Below are 22,321 nucleotides of genomic sequence, written 5' to 3' on the forward strand. Positions count from 1 at the left end.
TTAGCCTGGCTTGGCTTGCTGCCAAACTCTAGTCATGAGGGAGCTAATGATCTGAACAGATCAGTGTTTTATAATGGAGAAAAGCGCATGTAAATTTCCAGCATGTCTGCAAGTAATCAAGGCATGCTGACTATAAATGAGGCGGCCTCACATTTATTTTAGGAGAAATATCTTAAAGCCCCACTTTTTATGCAGGGAAAAAAAAAAAAAAGAAAAAAGAAAAGGAAAAATAATCCTTTTAAAAAAGTACTCTCAGATTATTCCAAATAATTCTAAACAAAACTGCTAGGCAAACAATATGTTAAAGAATAGCACAATAGCTAATTTCCTTTAGTGTTTCTATCTCAGTCAGATCATATCCTTATCATGGCAAGTTTGAACGTTAAACTCTGTAGTTCATGGAATCAAAACACAGGAGTGCTTCATATTACATTATAGAAAAATGAGCTATTCCCTACAAACAAGGTCAGATTTCTGGAATGCCCAAGGTCTGCATTTAAACAGAGCTGGGAGGAGGGGAGACTTTGCCCACTCCACTCTCTAAAAAGCAGTGGGAAACTAGACCAGCAGTTTAAATTAATTTTAATAGTCAAAATGGTAGAAGGAGAGCAAGAAGTCTCTTGGGAGATGATACTTAAATTAAGCATGATCTTTATTGTTTCATTACAGTGGCACAGTCAAATAATGACTCTGTGTAACTGTAAAAATAACGCCAAATCCTCATTTTCTAGCGGAAATAATTATTCTGTTCTATCATTTTCTGCTTACCATCAACCTACACTCCCCTCCCCATGTAGGCAATGGGCTGGGGTAGGCTGGGGTAGGGGCCATACACAGAAAAGTTTTAGATTTTATCCTGGTTTTAAAGGCCATACCAAAGAGGCATATTCTGACCCAAAAATGGCTTTAAGAATGGAGCTATAAATATTCTTGTATCGTACTTCATGAAATTTAATCCATCATGATGGATATTTCTGTTATAACATTATTACATGCCTACACTCAATTGTATAATTGGATAGGGCCAGAAACTATAAGCTGGCATTGCTATGTTTCAGCATACTGCAGCTTTAAAATACCTGTAATCATAAATCAACATAATTATTTGAAGTTCTGTCATGAAGCAGAACAGAAAAAGAAAAAATAAACTAGATGGTAAAGAATCTCATTTCACTTTCTAGAGACTGGAAGTCTTTCCCAGCTTTGAGTCTCACCACCACTACTACAACTGCATAAGCCTTTCTCCTTCCTAGGTTGCCTTGAAAGGCCTTGCCTCCTTACAGCTTTCCAACACAACTAGCAGGCCTGCACTGACGAATTCCACAACTCTGTAGTATGACAGTTGTGTCTGCGTTGCAGCCATTGAGTCTAGGATAATGGGGAGCCATGGCTGGAAGAAACAAAGCTATCCAAGCTCCCTGCAGCCATCTAAATGCCTGGTGGACCACAGGTTCAGGGGCTGAGTACTGCCATTGCTGCTGGACCAGCTGGTCATGCTAGAAACCCTCCAGGGAGACAGCTAAAGGCCCTCCTTGCTGTGGAAGCAGAGTCAACTGAGCATTCTTTGTCCCAGCATGTGAATTATTTTGCTGCTTATCTGCACAAAATAATGGACTAACTCCTCCCTGACCTCTCTGCACTTCTTACCTCACCACAGTCAGGATCAAAACTAACTGACCCTTTCTTGCTCTTCTTCTACCCCCAGGACACAGAGGTGAGAGCCAGAGGAGAGCTTTGATGGACAGCCCCTGGATTTGAAGAGAGTTTGCTGCCTGTTCGTTGATTTTTAATTACTACTAAGCAACTGCCATGGGGAGCTAGCCCTCTGGAGACCACTGCCCAGCTGAGGCAGAGGACCAGAGATCAGCACAAGTGCCCTCCAGTGCTTCCCCCAGCATATGAAAACCTCACCAAGTGCTCTGGGACAGACTGCACTGTGTTAGTTACTGTAAGAGGGGAAAGTTACTGATGCTGGCTGAGGCATTTCTTCCCTTCCCTCACCTACAGTTACGCAACAGTTCTTCAAATCTCATCTCCACCTACCTTCCAGCCATGCAGAGCTTCATGCTCACTGGAGGCACTGGGCTACAGTATGACTGAAGTTAATATTAAAACATGGATTCCTCCTACAGCTTCACTGAAAAAAAAACAAACCACATTGCATTCACAGGGATGGGGATCTCCAAGAACCTTCTTGCTCTGTTTTTCTTGTTGCTATTGCAGTTTTTTTTTAAATATCTTTTTCTCCCTTCTTTCTCTTTTGATCTTTGTAAGTCTCAAACAATGTATTTTATTACTTTTGATACTTACTTGAAGAATGTGGAGAATTTCATTAAGATACACTTTGGGCCAAGTGCTTTATGGGTATTAGAGCTCAGAAATGTACACAGTTGTGTGTATACACACATATTTATAGACGACTATATGTATAAACATACAGAATAAATAATATAATCACTGTAACATGGTTAAAACCCTCACTTTCTGAAATCCTCAAATTTTACTCTCACACTGTGACATCATGAAATAGCTGAAAATAGGTAAGACCTCAGACAAAGAATAATAGTAAGAAAACCCCCTTCTCTTTCAATATATGTGAAAGAAGCAAAAAAGGATGAACAGATTTGGGGTGAAGAAGCAAGTCAACTCAAGCTCAGCAAAAATTTCTAAAAGATAAAAGCAAGTATAAATAAAAAGAGGATACATGAATAGGCGATGTGAACAAGTCTCAAGAACAAAAAAGCATCTGATACCATCTAAGTTGGTGTCACGGGGTTGCTATTAACCTGTATAAACATTCATTTTCAGTCCCACTGAGTCACCTAGAAAAGCTGGCTCTCAAATAATGAGGCTGATGGAGCCTGACATCCAGTTCTACTTTTCTTTACTCCAACTTGGAACTGTTGCACAATTACGATACAGAACGTCAGGATACGATAAACAGAACTGAAAAAGGGAAAGAAAACAATTTTTTCCCCTACAAGTCAGGTTCAATGCTTTTGCCTCTTAAAGTAACCAAATATGTTTCTCTCTGAAATCAAAGCCAAAAGGCAGCATGCCAGGCACAGTTAACAGATAAATCAATGTTCCCGAAGGGCGGGCTTTTTTGTTTTGGGGGGTTCCTGTCTGACAACAATCTTGTGGCGAGCAAACAGAACACCCACCACACATCTTGTCAATCTACTCACATGAAACGGGGAAGGAAACATGAATACTTTTGAAGATCTAGGCACTGTTTGCAAAAACTTCATGTTCTGACCTCCCTGTCAAAGATCATAGTTTTTGTAACTACAAAGTCTGCAGCTATTGTAGAGCCCACTACATATAACATGTAATTGCAGTTAATTTATCACTAAGGTCATTGTATATAGCTGGGAGTTTGTAAACAAAAATGAATCACAGGTTTCATTTTTGTGTCCCTTTCAAACTGGAAGACCTAACAGTTTCCTGTTCCAACATACAAAATAGTATTGCTTCTATAAAACTACTCGGGTCTCCTTGCCAGCAGTTTCCATTTAATTAAACTGACAGCAAAACAGGGCCCTCGCTAATGTGATCCAGACCAGTTTGCCTTCAATGTAAATTCTCAGGCATGAAATTACATCTGAAGCAGACACAATAATCCCTCTATATCTTAGTCATAAGTTTAATCTGTACTAAAATAACATTTTCTTTGTCTATATTGAAGGCTGTTTTAGAATTCAGTGATCTCTTTCTCTTTTTCCAGTTGAATTTCAGGGAATTATTCAACTTCCACTCACCTTACAGTAAATTCAGAATTTTCTTCTTGACTGTAATTTATACATTCATTGTTGATTTCTAGGTCATGGGTAGCAAAATGATCTTGCATGTGAGAAACCAGATTTGGGACCTACTTTAAACTTTCACTTTCTGGAAACCAAATAGGCTGGTAGCCCTACAAAACTAGTTCATAGCTGCTTAAAGCCACCTAACTTGCCTAAGCTAACAGCCCAATCTTTCATACAGACCCTCAGGTCCACCAGCTGTAAAGAAGAAAACTGATGAGATTTATAGGTAACTTCAATAAAATGAAGGTGGGGTTGTTTGTTTGTTTAATGACCCGTAACATTTCACTCTCATTTAGTCATTCTTGCCCGTACTCAACTGATCCACTAATGCCTACAATGTCTAGGAAGAAAAGAACATGCAAAAAATAGTTACTTATTGCATGGTAACCATGGTGTGTCCACGATGAGCAACTCAATAAACTGCATTTATGCCAGATGCAAATGAGACGGGAACCTCTGAGAGATGCAAAGTGTTTTGTTCCTGGCTCACGGACTGCTTCCTCATGCACCAGCACAAGCCTGGGAACACTAGAGCCCCCCTGTAATTCAAGACTGATTATCAGGGGGCTTTGAAAAACAGGCAGTGACAGTGTCCAGAGAATAAAATCTGGAAAACTCACAATTACTAGAGGAAGGGCAAATACTGACCTTTTCTTACTCTAGCCAATGTGTGCCATAGTGAGGTCTTCACTATGACTGCCAAGCCACATGTCCTGGGTTCAGCACACCATTTCACTTGATAGTACAAGGAAGCTTTAACTGTCAGCTAAACAGAGTTAGTGATTGAAAAAATGCTCTCCCAAACTCCCAACCTCACAAACAAGTCCAGGAATGACACTGGAGAACCTTTCTTCTTTGCTGCTCTTTGGATTCCTATACTGGAACACTACATCACCCAAGGTCGCCAAGCTCAGTGGGAATTACCCAACACTTAGCCAGCAACATGTAATGATACCTCAAGACGTTCATTTTGAGACACTGTGGCAGGATAGTCTGAGCTTCAGAGTGCCTAGCAGTGACTGTCACTGCAACACGGTGTTGTGCCCAACACACAGATTTTCTGACCAGGGAGGGAACCGTCAACAGCTGTGAGGATGGCAAACATAAGGTACTTGTTATCCCTACAAGTTTACAAATGGAAAACGCAATGGCAGGGCTTTACCATAGCTCTGTTGCTAATACCATGATGCCTCTGCATCTCAGGCACAGATACCAAAATGGTTCCTGCACCAAATGAAACTGAGGATTCACTCTGGTATAAATCTGATCTCTGTGTTCAAGCTGTCAGACACGAGAGGGCTTCTTGGCTTCAGAGTTAGCAATCATCGGCATGGAACTGGTATCACTTCCTCTGGTGAATGCACACGACAAAGAAAATTGTTGTAGCTACTCCTCCAAGGAGCCTTGTGTCCTATTTTAGTATGGGTAATCTGGCTAGCGAACTGACTGGAAAATGGAGATGGCAGGAAATTCTTATGGATCGCTGGGGCAAATATCTCAAGGAGGCACAGAGAAAACGCAGTCCTACATGCAATCCACACAGACATGCTCCAAAGGAAAAGGAGCAACAAAATGGAAACTGCAGTCCCATTTTCTCTATGAATGCCATCCCATTCTGTCAGGTCTTGATAACCTTCAGTGATGCCGAGTAAGTGTCCTGTCAGCCTCAATGAGCTCAGAGCATTCCTTACACCACCTGTGACACTCAGTACTTTATGGAACTGGGCCCAAAGACTTCTGTTTCCTGAGAGCTTGTGCTGCAGCTGGAGAATGCTGTGACCGTAAGAAGCACAAGCGACAAAACCACTGTAAAAACAAGAGAAAACTGAACCATAGCTTATTTTCCAAGTTTCCACTCACCCCACCAAACATTTGTAAAACCTTAGTTACATGCCCAACTAAAAATACCTGCTGCCCAAGAAATGTTACATTACTTTATGTAAGGAATTTGCATATGTAAAAATGCCCAGTAGGTGTAAATGACGCTTTCAGACAAATGAACTCAAAATGTTTTCAGAGTCAGGACAGTAAAATTTCCAAGCACTACTGTTACAGTCTTCCTCTTCAAATAAGAACTTTAATTGCATTGTTTTCCTAAAATGTAGAAAGTGAAGTGCTTATTTGAGCAAACCAGCCATATACTATGCTTCAGTGTTATTGACAGTTTCTTATTTCAGAAACAACACTTAACTGGTAAAAATTATGTAAACTTTTTCTTACTGTTATTCTGACTTTGTCTACAAGGTGATGAGGGATAAAGTGTTTAATACAGAATAGCAGCTTTATTTTATCTCTGTTTGTGAAGAACCAGGTCCCTGTGCTGCCCCAAGCCCACAGATATGGCAAAGAGGTACTGCTCTGTGCAAACAGTGTACACAGTTGGCCGGAGATGAGGGAATGACTTTTCATATTAACATATATGGATTTGCTGGTATGTCTGACCAGTTAAAAATCTCTCAAAAAGGCAGAGAAACTACCGACAGAGTTTCTGCAGCAGAGGGTGAAAAATGCTCCTACTCCAGTTGTGCAAATATGCTGGGCTCACATTATCAAACACACGAATTCCTGTCCACACTCTCTCCTGAGCACCCTGCCGTCAAAACAGCAGGGACAAAATTGGCCTCATTTCCTGTGTATTTCATATAGACCTCTGCATTCTTAAGTATGTTGTCAGGGAATAAATTTTAAGGCTGCTATGCTCACATCTGATCCCCTACTCTATGCTTTTAAGATATTAAATTGGCTTTACCCAATAAATCATGATTTGTGCCTTGGAATCACATGGTACCTAAAATGACCAAAGACATTCACATTCATTCTATGCAAGTCAGAGGGCCCAGGTCTAAAAATTAAAGTAAAAACTGAGCACCAACCTTCCCTGCAGGGAAGGCTAACAAAAACCATCAAGCCACACACACCAAAAAAACTAGTGACAATGTAGAGAAGCAGCCCTTATTGCTATCTGCAGCAAGCCTCATCCCTGCTCCTATCCCAGCTTTGTGCTGCCTCTTTCTTGCTCCATCACGGGAGGATCAAAGCTGATGGCTGTGCTGGAGTATGGCCCTGGCACTGACATTCTCACGCATCCCAGGCTAGTCTGAAGCCTACAGAAAATGGCACTGATCACCCAAAACCCAAGTGAGATGATTATCCCAGAAGCTCTTTCCTGTTGAGGGATATAATAGCTGGGTAGGAAAAAAACAGAACAACAAACCCTCCCTCAAAGTTTTTCACAAAGGCAGACAGAACCCTATTTTCCTGCCACTTACACTGCTGCAAAGTTTACTCCCAAGTATCACAGCACCAAGCCTAAGCCCATGGTACAACACTGAACAGTTACCACAATAAAAAGAAATACTCCTTCAAGCTCCCCGTACCTGAGCAGGAAGCGTCCCCTAAGGGAGGAGGGGAGCAGGCAGATGATGGAGCTGAATACCTCAAGGGAGTAACCCCTCATGCAAGTTGACCAGTCCACTGAAATACCAGGAGCCTCCCACAGACAAAACTAAGGGATCCAATCTTTTATGTTTTACAACAGCACAAAGACAACATATAAAACAGATTCAAGAAACATTGTGGCAAAAGTGCCAGCATTTTAAGGAACGTTCCCTTTGGACATGAAGCCTTTTATAGCCAAACCACTATGATTTTGTTTCAATGACTCATAGGAATGGATTCTGGATTAAGGTTTAAAAATGGGATATTTTCCCTTCTGCTCCTAGGTTCACCTCAAGACATGTGAATGAAAAAGTAGCAATAAGAATATTAGGCTGGACTTACATTCACCAACAGACACTAAATAGGGATCTACTAAATTTGTAAAGCTCAGCTGAAGTTGCAAATATATAATTCTGAAAATGCAATTCCCTCCTGAAGTCGGGATGGGCAAGGATCATAAAACTATAAAAAGATACTTTGTCCCTAAAGACTGCAAGAAGCTAATCATTAGCCACCCGTTTATACTGTTTACCTTTTTATTACATTATTCTGATATTTTTCCTTCACAGGGACCTATTCCTTATTTATACCATATGTGTTAACAAAGAAGATCCACTGCCTCTAGGCAAAGTGTTTTTAAAGACAAAGACATTTGCCAGATTAAAAACAAACACACAAATAAAGTGTACAGAAATTTGTGTTTGACTACTGTTGGGCATCTGGAATGGCACATATTTTCTTTGGAAAATTTTTCTTCCAGTTTTTTATACAAATGACAGTAAAATATGTACCCAGCAGCAAACTGAGAGAACTAAATTTAAAACGCACTTTCAGACCACTCTTTCATTTTTTTCTTTTTAATTTCTCTTTTTCCAAGGCAAGAGGGGAGGAGGGAATTTGTACCAATGTTTTGAAGTACTGTAAGCTCTTTTGCCTTTTAACAGAAATATGTAAACAAGGTGTATGACTGTAGGGTAATGTTCTAGTCACAAAGCATTCAAGAGCTGGAGTGAAGCTATTTAAAGAATGGAGTATTCAATTCCTGAGGCCAGATGCTAGTATAAATATGAAACTATGTTCACACTGCAGATTAAATTATTTTTAGTTTCTGCATTTGAACTGCCAAAATTATTTGGGTTGGCTTTTTCTTTTACTGTACCACAGAATTTATGAGACCACATCTTTAAGTATCTGAACAGAGGACTAAAATCACAAGTGTGAAAGGACTTTTTCAGCTATTTTCTCTGTGCAACAAAACTAGAAGTGTATAGTGACAAACAGTGTCACAAATAAGGGTCATTCAGGGAGTAAGGAAACTAAAAATAAAGATGGAGCTGAAACATTCAAGATTCTTGAAATAGATTTTTATAGTACCTTATCATTTAATTTCCAGCCCACAAAGCTTTTAATCTGGAAATACTCAGTGTGAAAGAAAAGTGGAGACTGTGGTTTTAAAATAATTAAAGAGAAACGCATGCATTAAGATTGCATTACACCCTGTCTACTGGGTTTGCCAAAGGAAAGTTCACACAGATACTGCTACGAATATCAAGTTAAAGTCACTAGCAGTTAACTAAAACAAATAATCAGTAATCCCATGACCTTGCCATAGCAAAAGCATGAACGAATTCAAGAGAGAAAGAGAATGAAATAAACTGTCAGCAACTGAACAAAACTCAGGCTCAGTGACTAGTGGGGTGAGGACCTATCACTGACACACAGTAAAGCTTACAAGTCACCTACAAGGCTGCCAGGGACCCCCTTCCTGATGACCACTTCACTGTTGTTGATTTTTTGGTCCTGTAATTATCTTCCATTCGTTTCATCAGCTAACAAGAACGGAAGATCAAGGATGTACCTCAAGGATGTGATTCATCTGCTGATATCAGCGGGTTAGTCTACTAAGACACAAAAAGTAAAACAGGAATCGTGTGGAGGGATGTCAACCAAGCCATACACCCTTCCCACTGCAAATGCCACAAATGCCCTGGAAGGCCTGGGTGTACAGCCAGCAGCACAAACCAGCAAGAAGGAAGAGCAGAAACACTGCAGCTTGGTCAGTCAAGAGAACTGCAACACTAAGGAATGTGGAATTACTGAGCAGACTTGCTCTGCACCATGCTGAACATGCATATTTTGGTGATGATTTACAAGAAGATGAGGCCAGCAACACTGTACAGCTGGCTGGGGGTGAGAGGAGGGGGTCCTGCAGCAGGGGCTGTAACCCAGCTATTACTGAGATGTGTGAACCAACACTAAGTACCTGCGGAGACTCTGTCACTGCCCCAATTCAGGAAGGCACAGGACATCAGGCTTAATTACAAACAGGTGATGTGGGACATGCTGAAAGCTGAACACGCTCTTGAGTATCATGTCAGGTTCAGCCCCAGTTCCCAAGTAACTGTTCTTATCAGGCATGGATCTGGTATCACAACAGCAAAGTCTCCTTTTGGTGGACAGGCTGATAATCCCACCCTTCCCTGGGTATTTACATGTTTTTAAAATGCATTAGCCTGCACTTTAAAGAAACCTGGGACCAGAACAGCTGGGCTTTGGTTGTTTTGTTTCTCAGTAATAAAGTGTGGAAAAAAAAAATTATGCAGCTGTGGATAAAACAATCAGGAACACAGCAGCTACTTTGTGATCCTTTACCTCTTTTCCCTTCACTAGCCTCATTCACAGGAGCAGCACAGGACATGGAGGAACTTGGAGGAAGATGAGAGGGAACATTTCCCAGTTTTTTCTTAAATTAGATTTTCAATTTGTTATAGGATCCTTGAATTGTACAACATGTGTGGATCTATTCCACTCATGACACACATGCATAACTCCCCTTGGCACTAATAGGAATGTCGAACGTGTTGTGAGAGGAGAATTGCCCCCTAAAACTGCATGAGTGTGAACAAGGGTGTAAATATATCTCCAGGTTCTGGTAACATTAGAAACCAGCCTAGCGAATTTCTCATGGTTTATTATGATATCACCAAATCCCCTCTATGTATTTATAGCCTTGTAATTCACAATTATTCTGGGTCCATAAATGTTTTTGGCATCTGAATGTAGAACTGATACTATTATTTCACATATTATGGTACTGTCCATGAACGCTAAATTTATTCCAGCAGAGACTCCTGGAGTTCATTCATCAGATATTTTATGCTACTGTTCTTTTAATGATTCATTTATCCTTAGTAGTATTTGTATTCTGAAGTGTGGCGTCTCCAGCCGACAGCACAATGCTCTGCTGAATTATCTTTTTCTTTCACAGCATAACAAAACAAGCACAGTCAAATTGAAGATGGCCTTTAGTACACTGTCAGAACAATACTGCTTACCAAGCATATCCAGACACATTTCTCAAACCACATGTAATGCTCTGGCTGCCAACATGCTCATAAAGTCATTAACCAGCATCTTAAAATGAGGGTGTGATATATATATTTAAATGTTTAGGAAAATCAAATGTGTGCTCTTCCAGAAGCTTATTTTGAATTTCAGCTTCTACATACATTAATTATGCAGCGGTGCACAGATGTAAAAATTCACCTCGATTTTTCACAAGCTGTTAAAATATACTCCTGCTAAAATAATACACATTATATATCGCTAAAAAAAGCTTCTTTATGGTGTTAACCATTTGTCCTTCACAACGTAATAGAGCAAGAGAGACCTAAGCTTAAGGTTTACAGTTCTGAGGATTCATGTTTACATGCAAATTATTATTAGCAGTAAAATTAGGAAGGAACTTATTTTACATGGTACAGATTTTACTAAATGAAGTAAATAAAGGCTATGCCACAATGCTCTCCAATACAAAACCTCCCCAGTAAGTTACAATTCATGCTACTACATTTTTTAAATACATGCTTTCCCCTTCACCCACTCCCACTAACTGCACTCAAATTTATAGCTATACTGGGTTTAACCCTTCCCTTCCCACATATCCTCATCAGTGTTCTCATCATGCAAGGATCACCAAACCAGCAAAGATAAGCAGGAACCAAATAAGATTAAGCAGTCGGAATACTGATACTGAGTTTAAAACTCAGTTTAACAAGGACAAGGATGCCAGAACCACACTCTTCTCCATTGTACCCATACAGCCCCTCTAGGTGCTCACAAAGGTGACACAAAATGCTGTGGGAGAACCCTGAGGCTGCCCATATTGAGAAGGCAGGTTTGCTACTGCCCACTCAGCTGCTGGAGCCAAGACTCTTCCCACACAGTTGCCCAACACCTTCTTTCTCTTTCTAGCCTACCCATCTCCCACCTTCCCTTGCCTGCCCAAGCAAAACACCACATCCTCCTGCTGAAGACCCCATAAATGCTGACACACCCATTCACTGGCATTACAGCCCCACACAGCTTGGGGGCAGCCCAGCTTTTGCTCCTGTTTGCCTGTCATAGAAAATGATTTTGCAAACAAAAGGAGAAGGGGGAGAAAAGGTAAGTCTCCTCTTTCAATTTCAGATACACACAGGATGCTCTGACAAACTCCCATAGCACAAGATGGGTCATCCATAAAAAGATGAATACCGTATCTCAGAGAACAAGCACTAGCTTTTCTGCAACACAGCAGTCAGAACCAGAATAAGATATTTAGGAAGACAGACGATGACAGGCCAGGCATGTTGCAGTGCATGTGTAAACAAATGGCAAGTCGTCTTCCAGGGCATGGGAGTAATGAAGAGCAACTCAGAAGAGCTACTTGGAAAGGAGGTAGTGAGTAAGTCTGGTCTGGCTTTTCTCCTCTGCACTGGAAAGGAACTGACACCCAGGTCTGGCCATGGTGTCAACAGCACCCACAGAGAAGTCTGAGCATCTCAGCACTGCAGCACAGGTCACAAGCCAGAATGATTCATGAGCTGGTATGAAGACAGCTTCAACTTGATTAACGGAGCACTCAGAGTCAGTCAACTAGAGGACTCCAAGTCCTGGATTCCAGCAGAGCAGAATTACAACACAGGAAAGCAGCCAGGCAGGAGAAGGAGGATGTCCTCGAGGCCCACCCAACCACACCATGTTATATAGGTGTTCAGTTTACAGATCTTGGTACTCAGCCAATTTTTGGCTGGCTGCATGGAAAGGACACAATGCAGGAAAAAAGGCACTGATGATCTCTGAGGGACTGATGGCTCTAACCATCAATTGTGGAACACAGAGGAGACTGCTGATCACCTCCCTCCATGGTGCTGGGTAAGGGAAGCACAGTACAAAACAATAGACATCCCAAACTGGGTCCCCCTGGGACCCAGAAACAATATGGGCAGGTACAGAAACTAGAGGGAAGGCTGGGGAGGAAAACGGCACCCTCTAAACTTGAAAGTTAAATAAGAATAAAAAAAGGAAAAAAAAAATAGGCAGACATTGAGATAAAGTCAGATTCAGAGCTCAGCAGTGCTGCACCAGGAGGCACACGATTCCAGTTACTGGAACAAAACCTCATGGTCAGTAAGAATTAAATGCAAGATCCAACAGTGACTAGAAGGGAAAAAATCCTGGAGAGCAGACACATGTGGGTTATTACATTGCCTGGCAAGGTCAATCTCGGTGCTAAAACCAGACAAAAATAAAAAAAGCTGTCAAACATTCTTAAAGGGACACTGTCCAACACTGGCTGCTTTGACACTGTTTGTGAACAGCCCTTATTTTTTTATCTACTTATTTTGCAATTATGGAGGCTACTCCTTTTCCAACCAGAGGCTGCAACAAAACTTTTATTGATGGTGCAAACTTCTGCAACTTCAGCTTCAGGAGAACGTGGAGCAGTTCCCTCTAGCTTCACAAGGCAGTAAAATTTAACTCTTCCTCTTCTAATTTTGCAGCAGGGGTTCCTTCTCTGATGTTTCTGAATATAGCAGAACTGAAATTGCAAATGGCTGTGCTCTACACCAGCGACAAAGTGCCCTGTCATACCAATTCATAATTGAAAACGCTGACACAGTGACAACTGCTATCAGCACAATTCCGATAATCATGCTAGCTTGCTCCTGCTGCAGGAATCAGTGGGGGTGGGGAACAGGCACTGTGATTTAGGGGCTATCTAGAGAGAAGTCACGTGGGATTTTGTTTACATTTCTTGGAAGATCTTCTGCATTTCAAAGAACAAAATACCCACCTCCTCAATTCCCAGGGGCAACACTACCACCCCTTTTATAAGAGCTCAAAGGCAGGTCAAAGTTTGAGAAGAAATCCAAATTTTACCTCTTTGATAAGGCACACTTGAAGTTTGAGATGCGTGGTGTTAAAACTGGAATTTCAAGAGCCACAAACAGATGAAGCTCAACACAGTCCAGTGGTGAATGAAAGGCTTCTGTAGCCAGTACTGCATATTAAAATGTTTTTGTCACCCCCATACACTTCCACTGTAATGAAGTAGACTATCCCCAGAGAAAGGAAGAAATTAACAGCACTTAAATCACCACAGCATTGCTCAGGCAAACACATGGCCTCAGAAAGGACCAGGTGGCTATGGACAATCTCCTGAGGACCCCACCAACCTCCTCCCAAAGAAGTTTGGGAAGCTGCAGAGGAGAGAAGCAGTGGCTCAAGAGAAGGAAGGGACCCCAAAAATGCTACTGGAGATAATAGCATTTTTGCTACTGGAGATAGTATCTATTTTTGCTACTGGAGATAGTACCTATTTTTGCTACCACCTCCAGGAAAAAAAAAAAGTCATTATCACAAGAGTATTAGGGATACACCATACCTAACAACAGCATCGCCTTTTAGCATTTAAAAGGCAGGCAGCCACTTAAGCCAGCAAGTATCAGTGATCTTAAACCAACCAGTTGAAAAAAATAAACATTTTTCTTGCCCTCTTCATGCAAGGCCAGACAAAACTGTCTGCCTGGTCAGCATGTCAGGTTCTCTCTGATCCCAAACATGCTAACATTAAAGGTAAGTGTTAGTTAAAACAAAAGATGCATAACTAAAGGAAGCCTTCCTGCTCCACAGCCCCTCTCCCAGTGCTACTTCGCAGCCTACTGGTGCTCTTGTTCTGCTGGAGCAGTGCTGGCATGTGCCATGAGCTGCACAAACACAGAAGAAAATGCCGGGCCACACTCCTTTTTCTCCAAGGGAGCCATCCTCCTCCATTCAGGCTCCGTGGAGCACAACAGACAAGCCATGTAATAGCCTCATCTACAGCAAAAGAGCTGTATCAATTGAGCTAGTTAAAATGAGTTAGAGAGGTCACTCTGATCCACAAGACAAAAACCAAGATCCAGTGCACAAGGGCAGAGAGGGGAAAATGGGATAATGGGACACTTACATGAGCTTTATCAAGACCAAAATAGCATTCAGCTAGGGCAATGGGGACAGGAAGGCACATGGAAGAGGCAAAGAGTCAGACAAGAAGGGTAGGGGAAGAGAGGAAGAGGCATGACTTAGGCACAAAGTATCCAAAGTAGCTGTACTCTGACTAACAATTAGTTGGTCAGAAAATTATTGCATCAAGTTAAGCCAGGCAAGCCTGAACTCAGCAGCACATGACAAACAATGGAAAAGGAGAGTCAGCATCAGTTCAGAAGTCATCACAAGTGTCTCTTGCACACTACAGCTGCAGATCATCAGTTTTGATAATATTATGACTTGACTACATTACAACTTAATAATCTTCATCTGGAGAAGTCATGCTTGTTGCAAGGCCACTGGCAAGCAAAATCAGAAGGTCTGTGCCACAGCCCAGTGCTTGCTGAGGCTAGGCACCACAGCTGGCCAGGCACTGAGGAGTGGGCACCTTCCTGCAAGACAGCTCATCCCTGCTCTGCTTTTCCTTCCAAACTCTCTGCAATCCATTGCAGATTAGCCAATTCATACAGCAACACAAGATCCGAAGAGGAGCTGTGATCTCCTGGGTGAAGCTATGCAAATTATGAGACTGGCAAAGAAGAGAAGGGAATGAGAGGGTGAGCCAGTCCTGCAGCATCCATCCCTTGCTCAGCAAGCTCTGCTGGAAGGTTCAAGAGAGCGAAGTCGGAAACAACTGATGGAACACCACCTATAGACTAGAAAAGGGAGACTGCTAAAATATAAACCTCAGCTGGAAGCGTACTTGATTTTCTTGGATTCCAGGTAACAGCAATCCAGATTCCAGACCCCTAAATGTGGGGGGTGGAGGGGTGGAGAATGAAAGACAGGACAGGGCTGACTACTAAATTTTCTCTGGCTTTCCCCTCAATGGACCCAAACAAACAAGCAATAACTGCAGCAAGACCCTCTTCAGTAAGCACCAGAACTTGCTCATCCCCATTACTAATGCCGCCACTGCAGGAACTGGAGCATCCACTGCGCAACAACCTCAACCATCCGTTTTGGCATGATAAAGACTCACAGAGGATGGGGAGAAAGAGTGGCAATGACAGTTTGGGGACCAAACCTAGACCTCTGTCATGACAGACTCATGTGTTAGAGGGTTGCAGATTGCCCAGCCCAGGCCAGCAGGAGCTCCCACCTCCCCCGCCGAGTGCAGGCACAGAGGCCATTTGTTGCTCAGCTAAACCCAGGCAGCATCACACCGCAGCCCAGCCTAACTCAAACCAACAGAGCCAGGGAACACTAAATTCAGTCATTTTCCCCTCAGCCTCTTCTCTCAATTTCAGCTCTGACTCCTCTATCTTTTATTTCTTTTTCTAAAGACACATTTAGAGATGAAACCATTCATAACTGCCTATCCACAGACAGTTTGTGGCAGCATAATTGACAATGAGTCTGCTGCAAAAATGAAAATGCTGTTTTAATAACCTTGGCCTAAAATACATTCTGTTGTATGCCTCAAAGGGTTTCAATAAAAAGTCAACCTGTAGAGACATATTTTCTTGGCTTAAACAACAATCCAAAGCATATAAATGTAGTCCAACTATAATGACATATTTATAGGCCAATAAAGCTTACACTGCAGCTTTCATACTTCACTTAAAGGAAGTCTGTAAGAAGCAGTGTTATATAAAATAATTTGAATTTTTTTCGAACTATAGCCCAAGGAATACAAATATGCGACTTTGCCATATTTAACCAACAGTGTTTACATTGCTTAGTTGCTAAAAATTTTGTAAAATGAAATAATTCCTCATTTGGTGACTTCTCACTGGTTTACCATATATGGGTATACAAGTCCATTTATTATAAAGAAAAATCCCCTAAATAATTCTAAAGACAAAAATAAATAACTAGCTGCCTTAATAGTGAATGAATCAGACCAATTCTTCTGGAAAAACAGGTTCTCATGTTCATTATGAATAATACATTCCTGAGCAACTCTATTTTTATACGCTGCATTGTTGTTATTCTTTATTTTTCTCAATATTTGAAAGAAATATTCAGAAAACTATAGTCTTAAGACATAAACTGCTAGCACTCGATACTGACGTATTTGTAGAAAGGGACAGAATGTGTAACATAAATATCTCTACAGGCAGAAAGAAATAGTTCTTTAGAATCATTTTTCAGGCTGAAAACTTGAAGCTCACACAAAAAATATGCCATTCCTAGAACTTTTATTTAATACAGTCCTAAGGAAAATTTCTGTATAATTCACTGGTGATAAAAACGACATTTTACAGACAAAAATATCTGTTACTGCAGAAAAGAAAGGCAAAGAGAAAAGAAAGAAAAGAAGAAGAGAGAAGAAAAGACAAGAGGGGGAAAAAAGAGGAAGGGAAAAAAAAAAGAAAAAAAAAGAAGAGAAATTAAGAACAAAAAAGGAGACAGAACTACTGAGTCTGAATTAGGGTCAACTTTCAATTACGAGTGCACTGGTTTCTCCAGGTTGTGGATTAACCACGTGTCACCTTTGTTTTGGCTAAGCCAAGTGCCACAGAACATATGGCACAGAGTATACACTGCTCAGACTTTGCTTGGTTATTGTTTAAAGCTACCCTGCTCCCAGGAACAATGTGTTTAATTAAATATGTTTGTGCTGTGCCACTTCTGTGGTTCTGTATCAATCATGTTTTCAGTTCATCTGGGTTATTTCACCCTGCACCACTCCTGGATAGTGTATGAAAACTGATTTTATTTCTTTTATAAAGTTTTTTTGAGCTCTTTGATAGGGAAATAATTTCCTAGTACCTTCTACAGCTCAGTTCAAAAACATCTCGTAGGAAGAATGTCAAAATCTACTTACCTTCACAGGATTTCTCTGTACTGGAAACATGTTGTTTCATAGGAAAATAGGGCCTTGTTGTTTATCTAGGCCTTTTCAACACCTGGTTCAGAAACTTCCTCATCTACATTCAGGGTTAAATGTGGCCATCATTACAGATTCCTGCATTGCCTGCCAGACTAGCACAAGAAGGGAATTTTTCCCTTCCAAGCCAAGCTCTGTACAGAGCGGTCTGCCTTGTCACAGCCACCCCACTCTGCTCAGTGAGGAAGCCCTTCATAAAATATACTCATTCGTGCATCACTGAGTAACTAACTGACTGGGAGGGGAACCGTCCTACGGTGGTGAGAAATGGCGTATGTGCAGATCACCTCTCCATTTGGGCTGACCAGCCTTGCTAATATAGCTGTGCTGATGCTCCACCAGAGGGACCTTTGCATGACAGTGCACTGCACTCTCTCACAGTTTACAACCCCATTTTAAGAGAAAACATACCCCATCCCATTGTGCTGGAGACCTACTGGAGAAGTTATTGCTAATAAATCTTTGATCACTGCAGCTGAGCGTTGCTCTCTTGGCAAGATGCAGAGTGTTGAAAAAGGTCTGTGGGCACACATCATAACAGGCAGTAAACCCACCATTTTGACAGCAGAGAAGATACAACTCCAGCAGCTCACATCTCTATACCTTGGACACTTTCACATTATGCTACTGCCCTTCCCTATAGGTAGGGAGATGACAGTTCCCAGAGCACAATGCCAACCTTGACTCTGAATGAGAGAAATAAATCTTCTTCACCTCGTGGGTGATAAACCTCCATCCCATAGTTAAGTCAAACACTAAAGCTCATGGGTTGCCTACAGGACAAGACCAAGCAGGGCTGCTTCACAAGCAATGAAGATCACCATTCTGAGTTTTTCTCAGATCTGGGAAGCAAAATATTCTTAAATTCTTGTGTCTCTCAAATAGTAAAAGTATCTTCTCAGTACTAGATTTAAGAAATTTGATAGCCTCTAATAGGCTAGATCAGTGTATCAATGTGCCTAATCAGCTAGAGGTCTTCTTGAACCTTTGGTTTCACTCCTGCCCACCAGTCATGATGGAGAAAAAAGCAATCATAATCAAACATCAGTCAAAATACCCTTTTCTACTGAAAAAAAAAACCCAAACAATGAAAAAAAAAAAGACACAACAGGAAAGCCAGAGTCACCAACTGAAAATGAGTAACATCAGAATGTGGGTTATCAAAATTATACCATATAGTTTGCATTCCATACATGTTTTCAGTATAACCCCTACTTTCAAAGGCTTAACATGTAACTATAAGCTTTAGGCTTAAAGGTCATTTTCTTTGGCTCCTACAGTACATAACAGCAATTTCATAACTTACCAGGAGGGATTTTTGTTTGTTACAAACAAAACCAAGAAAACACTAACACACAAAAGTTCTGTCTGAAAAACATGAAGATTCTTCTGACACAACAAACAAATGCAAATAAATGCAACACGTAAAGAAGATGCCAGGGCAATAGCAGAGAAAATTACTGCATGTAATTATGATCCAGAAAAAAACACAGAGAAAAGCAAAGGAAAAGAGGAAGAACTGCATGTTTTTGTTGTTTTGTTAGTTTTTTTCCTTGGAGTTGTAATGAAAAATCAGATCACCTTACAATCGTACTTTAAACTTCCAACCTACATATCTAATGGTGAAATGTGAGATCGACAGAATCACTTCATCATTCGATAAGATCAGAAAAATGAGATGCAGAAGATAAATCCTCCAAGACATATCTTTAGCTTAGTGTAAGTTGGCTTCGATGCCCACACAGTCATGCCATTATAAAACTGAACTTGGCCCTCCATCTCCTGTTCATGTAGGTACAAAAGCATCCCTCACATGCATCAGCCTTAGCTTTTAATTTCTTACCTTTCCACTCATCAAGGCCTAAACTTGATGCTCTTCAAACTTGGAACATTTGTTAAAAGCTTGGTACATCAGAGAAACACCCCTGGGATGCACTTCAAAGCGCAATCTCTGACAGCTATTACACATCTAAGGTCCTAATACCACAAACAGCCACATTTACCAACAGGAGACCCACCTCCCTCAGACCTTGGGCCCCAAATTTTAGAGATGTGAGTGTCTGCGCACCAAAATAGCCCCCGAGCTGCAAGCCTGTCTGCAAACATCCAAAGTAGCAGTGCTACCATTTTCCTCCCTAAAAATGGACAGAGGGGCAGAAAGCACAGGTCTATCCGAAGAGAACAGTGAGGTGCTTGCAGAGGCCTATGCTGTATAGTAACATAAAGCTCACATGGACATGCTATAGAAAGCTACGGAAGGAACATCTCCCTACTAAACAAGATACAAATCCAACCATATGGAGGCAGGAGAAGCACCAGAAGCAGTTTACAATGCTACATTTCCAGAAGGTGGGACATGAGAAGTGAAAGGCCTGCCTGTCAGAGGAGGACTCCGGAAGATGTCTCCAGGCTCCTCTCCCCACAATATACAGCTCTGACCAGATCACTCCACCTACAGAGCCCCAGGGAGAGCCCTTGACAATTATTTGTGTGCTCATGTTCAGGGACAGGTCTATAGAGCAGACAGGTATCACAGATATACCCCACGCTAATCTCAAAGGAGCCTGTGATGAGCTCACCACCACTCGTACTGCTCGGGTATCTCACCACCACACCTCCACCCAGAGCACACACATACCCTGGGAATCGGCAACGGCTTGGCAGGATCTGGCTCATCTGTCTTCGAAAGATGTCCACCCACAGGCCCCACCCATGGGAGAAAGTATGGGATACTCACCAAGGTCAGCCTTTTCCTTCAGGATGTCTTTGAAGTTCAAGCCACTGTTGAGCGTGGATTGTCTGTATCTCATCAAAGCCTCCTTCTGCCCATTCTTCCCCACATCCATCAGCTTGACCGGCTCAGCCCGGAAACCACACTTCCACTTGGAGAAATCGGACTGTGCCCATTTTGCCAAGTCCTCAAGCTTTACAGTAACTTTCTCTGAAACAGCAATAACTTCATCCTGCAAGAAGTGGTCAAATGAAAATACAACATGTCACACAGGGCTCCATGATGACTGATAAACCCATAATGCCACCCTGCCGTAGGCTATTGGAAAAGCCTATCTTGCTATTGGCAGGTTAATTTTTCTGTAATACAGAATAGCTAGTACTTAATTTATTCCTCCTGCCACATAAGTGGAAATATTAGTTGTTTACTTGTAGCAAATACACATGATCTAAAGACAATTTCTGGGACCAGTGCACTGATCCTAAAAGGCATTTTAAATGCTGGTTGCCAAATCACATTCTGTATAACGCAAGACCTGGAGGGAAAGTTTGTTTTTTAGGTGTAATTAGCTGCAAATGTAAAAATTCATGGCTGGATGACTAATGGTTATAGCTAGTCCTGAAATAAATGGACTAAGTAAATCTCAGATTCTTGGAACTCTGACTCACCAGAAAATTCCTGTGTTTATGGTACATTTTCCCTTGGCTTATACACAAATATTGAATTTAACTTTTGTCCTAAAAATTAAATAAAACTGTGATGTAATCCCAAAAGAAATACTACATAAATGTTATGTGCTTCCCACCAAAAGAAACTTGCACATTCTCATGTTTCTTAAAACCTTTTTCAAGATCAGAACTGTATTTTTTTTTTCCCTTCTTAAACATACATTCTAAGAAAAGCACTTAAACTTAGTTTAGACTCCAGAACATATACTTGAATTAAACAGCTCTAATTGCTGGATTTTAACCTTCCAGGAAACAATCAACTCCTCTCAGTCATGATGAATAAGCACAATGTTTTATAGCTGACTCCAGTGAGCAAGAGCTCAAGAAAGCCTCAAAAATAAACAAACATACACACATATCCAGAAAGATATACTCCTGATTTTTTAGTTAAAACAGCAGAAATAATTTATGTTGTAATGAGAGCTCGGTGCAGACCACACCTTGCACACTGCACATTTCTAGCACTAAATAAGGTTACAGCTTCTTGAAATAAATAAACCAGAAGCCAATTTTTCTCTCAAATAAACACAAGTATTTGCAAAGGGAGAGAAATTCTTTGAGTTATTAGACAAAGAGAAAAGCACGATTGATTCTCTCTGTGTGGCTTTTTTTTTTCCACTGAACACATTCCTCAGGAAATAAAATACTGCTCAATAGAAAAAAAAAAAAAAAAGCTTTATTGTGACAAGTTACACACAATACAAAACCTGAAGTACCTCCAGTAAAAAAAGCAGATCTGATATTGCATTCTCCCTTATATAACACAAAATCGCTTTATAAGCAGGCACCTTCATTACATTTAGTGCAATAACAAATATTTGGTCAGAAACGAATGGCATGCTTATATGCTAAGCAAGCTTGTAATAAAATCTTTTCCTTTATCACTGCACAGCATAAGAGCTTCCACAGAACAACAAACAATAACAGTCATGTTTTAAATCTCTGTTTATGACAAACGTCAATACTTTGTAAACAAGCATTGGGTACTACAATTTCAATGGATGGTTTCACCCAATTTCATTACAACATCCACTTGAAATAAAAAAGCTGTAGTTGCTATGCATTTTATAGCTATTACATGGTGATTATTAAATGCCAGGATGGAAAAAAAATAATACATACATATAAACATCAGCCTGCCTGCAGACAGTCTCAGCAATTTCTGGATGAAATCCTCTGTTAGGCTGTTGAATACAGTCACCAGCTACTACACAATTTCTAATATTCAACACTACAGAAATGTGTTTAGCAGCGGTATAAAAAAAAAACAACAAACCCGAGCTAAACCCAAACCAACCTGACTTGGAGATCAGATGTGTTTTTGGTTAAAATATTATTTTCCAAATAGCTTTCACGATCAAATGATTATGATTTCAATTACCAGTTTCTTCATATCCTTTCCAAGAACTGGTATGACTAATTTTGG

At 40.9% G+C, this 22,321-nt stretch overlaps 1 protein-coding gene across 4 annotated transcripts in view; it reads right to left on the reverse strand.

The window, feature by feature from the left end:
- Nucleotides 1-22,321, reverse strand: part of ARID5B (AT-rich interaction domain 5B) — a 121,954-nt gene that overhangs the window by 87,655 nt on the left and 11,978 nt on the right. For 3 of the 4 annotated variants that reach the window (XM_061448753.1, XM_061448763.1, XM_061448741.1), the window contains one exon: nucleotides 20,174-20,399. In XM_061448753.1, coding sequence (XP_061304737.1) covers nucleotides 20,174-20,399 — 226 coding nt within the window. Of the gene's footprint in view, nucleotides 1-20,173; nucleotides 20,400-22,192; nucleotides 22,311-22,321 lie in introns of those variants that run through there. The other variant, XM_061448770.1, reaches the window with a different exon arrangement.

The sequence above is a fragment of the Pezoporus flaviventris genome, unplaced genomic scaffold (assembly GCF_033815535.1).
Source record: "Pezoporus flaviventris isolate CSIRO_AGI_PZ_B2104156 unplaced genomic scaffold, CSIRO_AGI_Pfla_v1 ptg000001l, whole genome shotgun sequence".
NCBI lineage: Eukaryota > Metazoa > Chordata > Aves > Psittaciformes > Psittacidae > Pezoporus > Pezoporus flaviventris.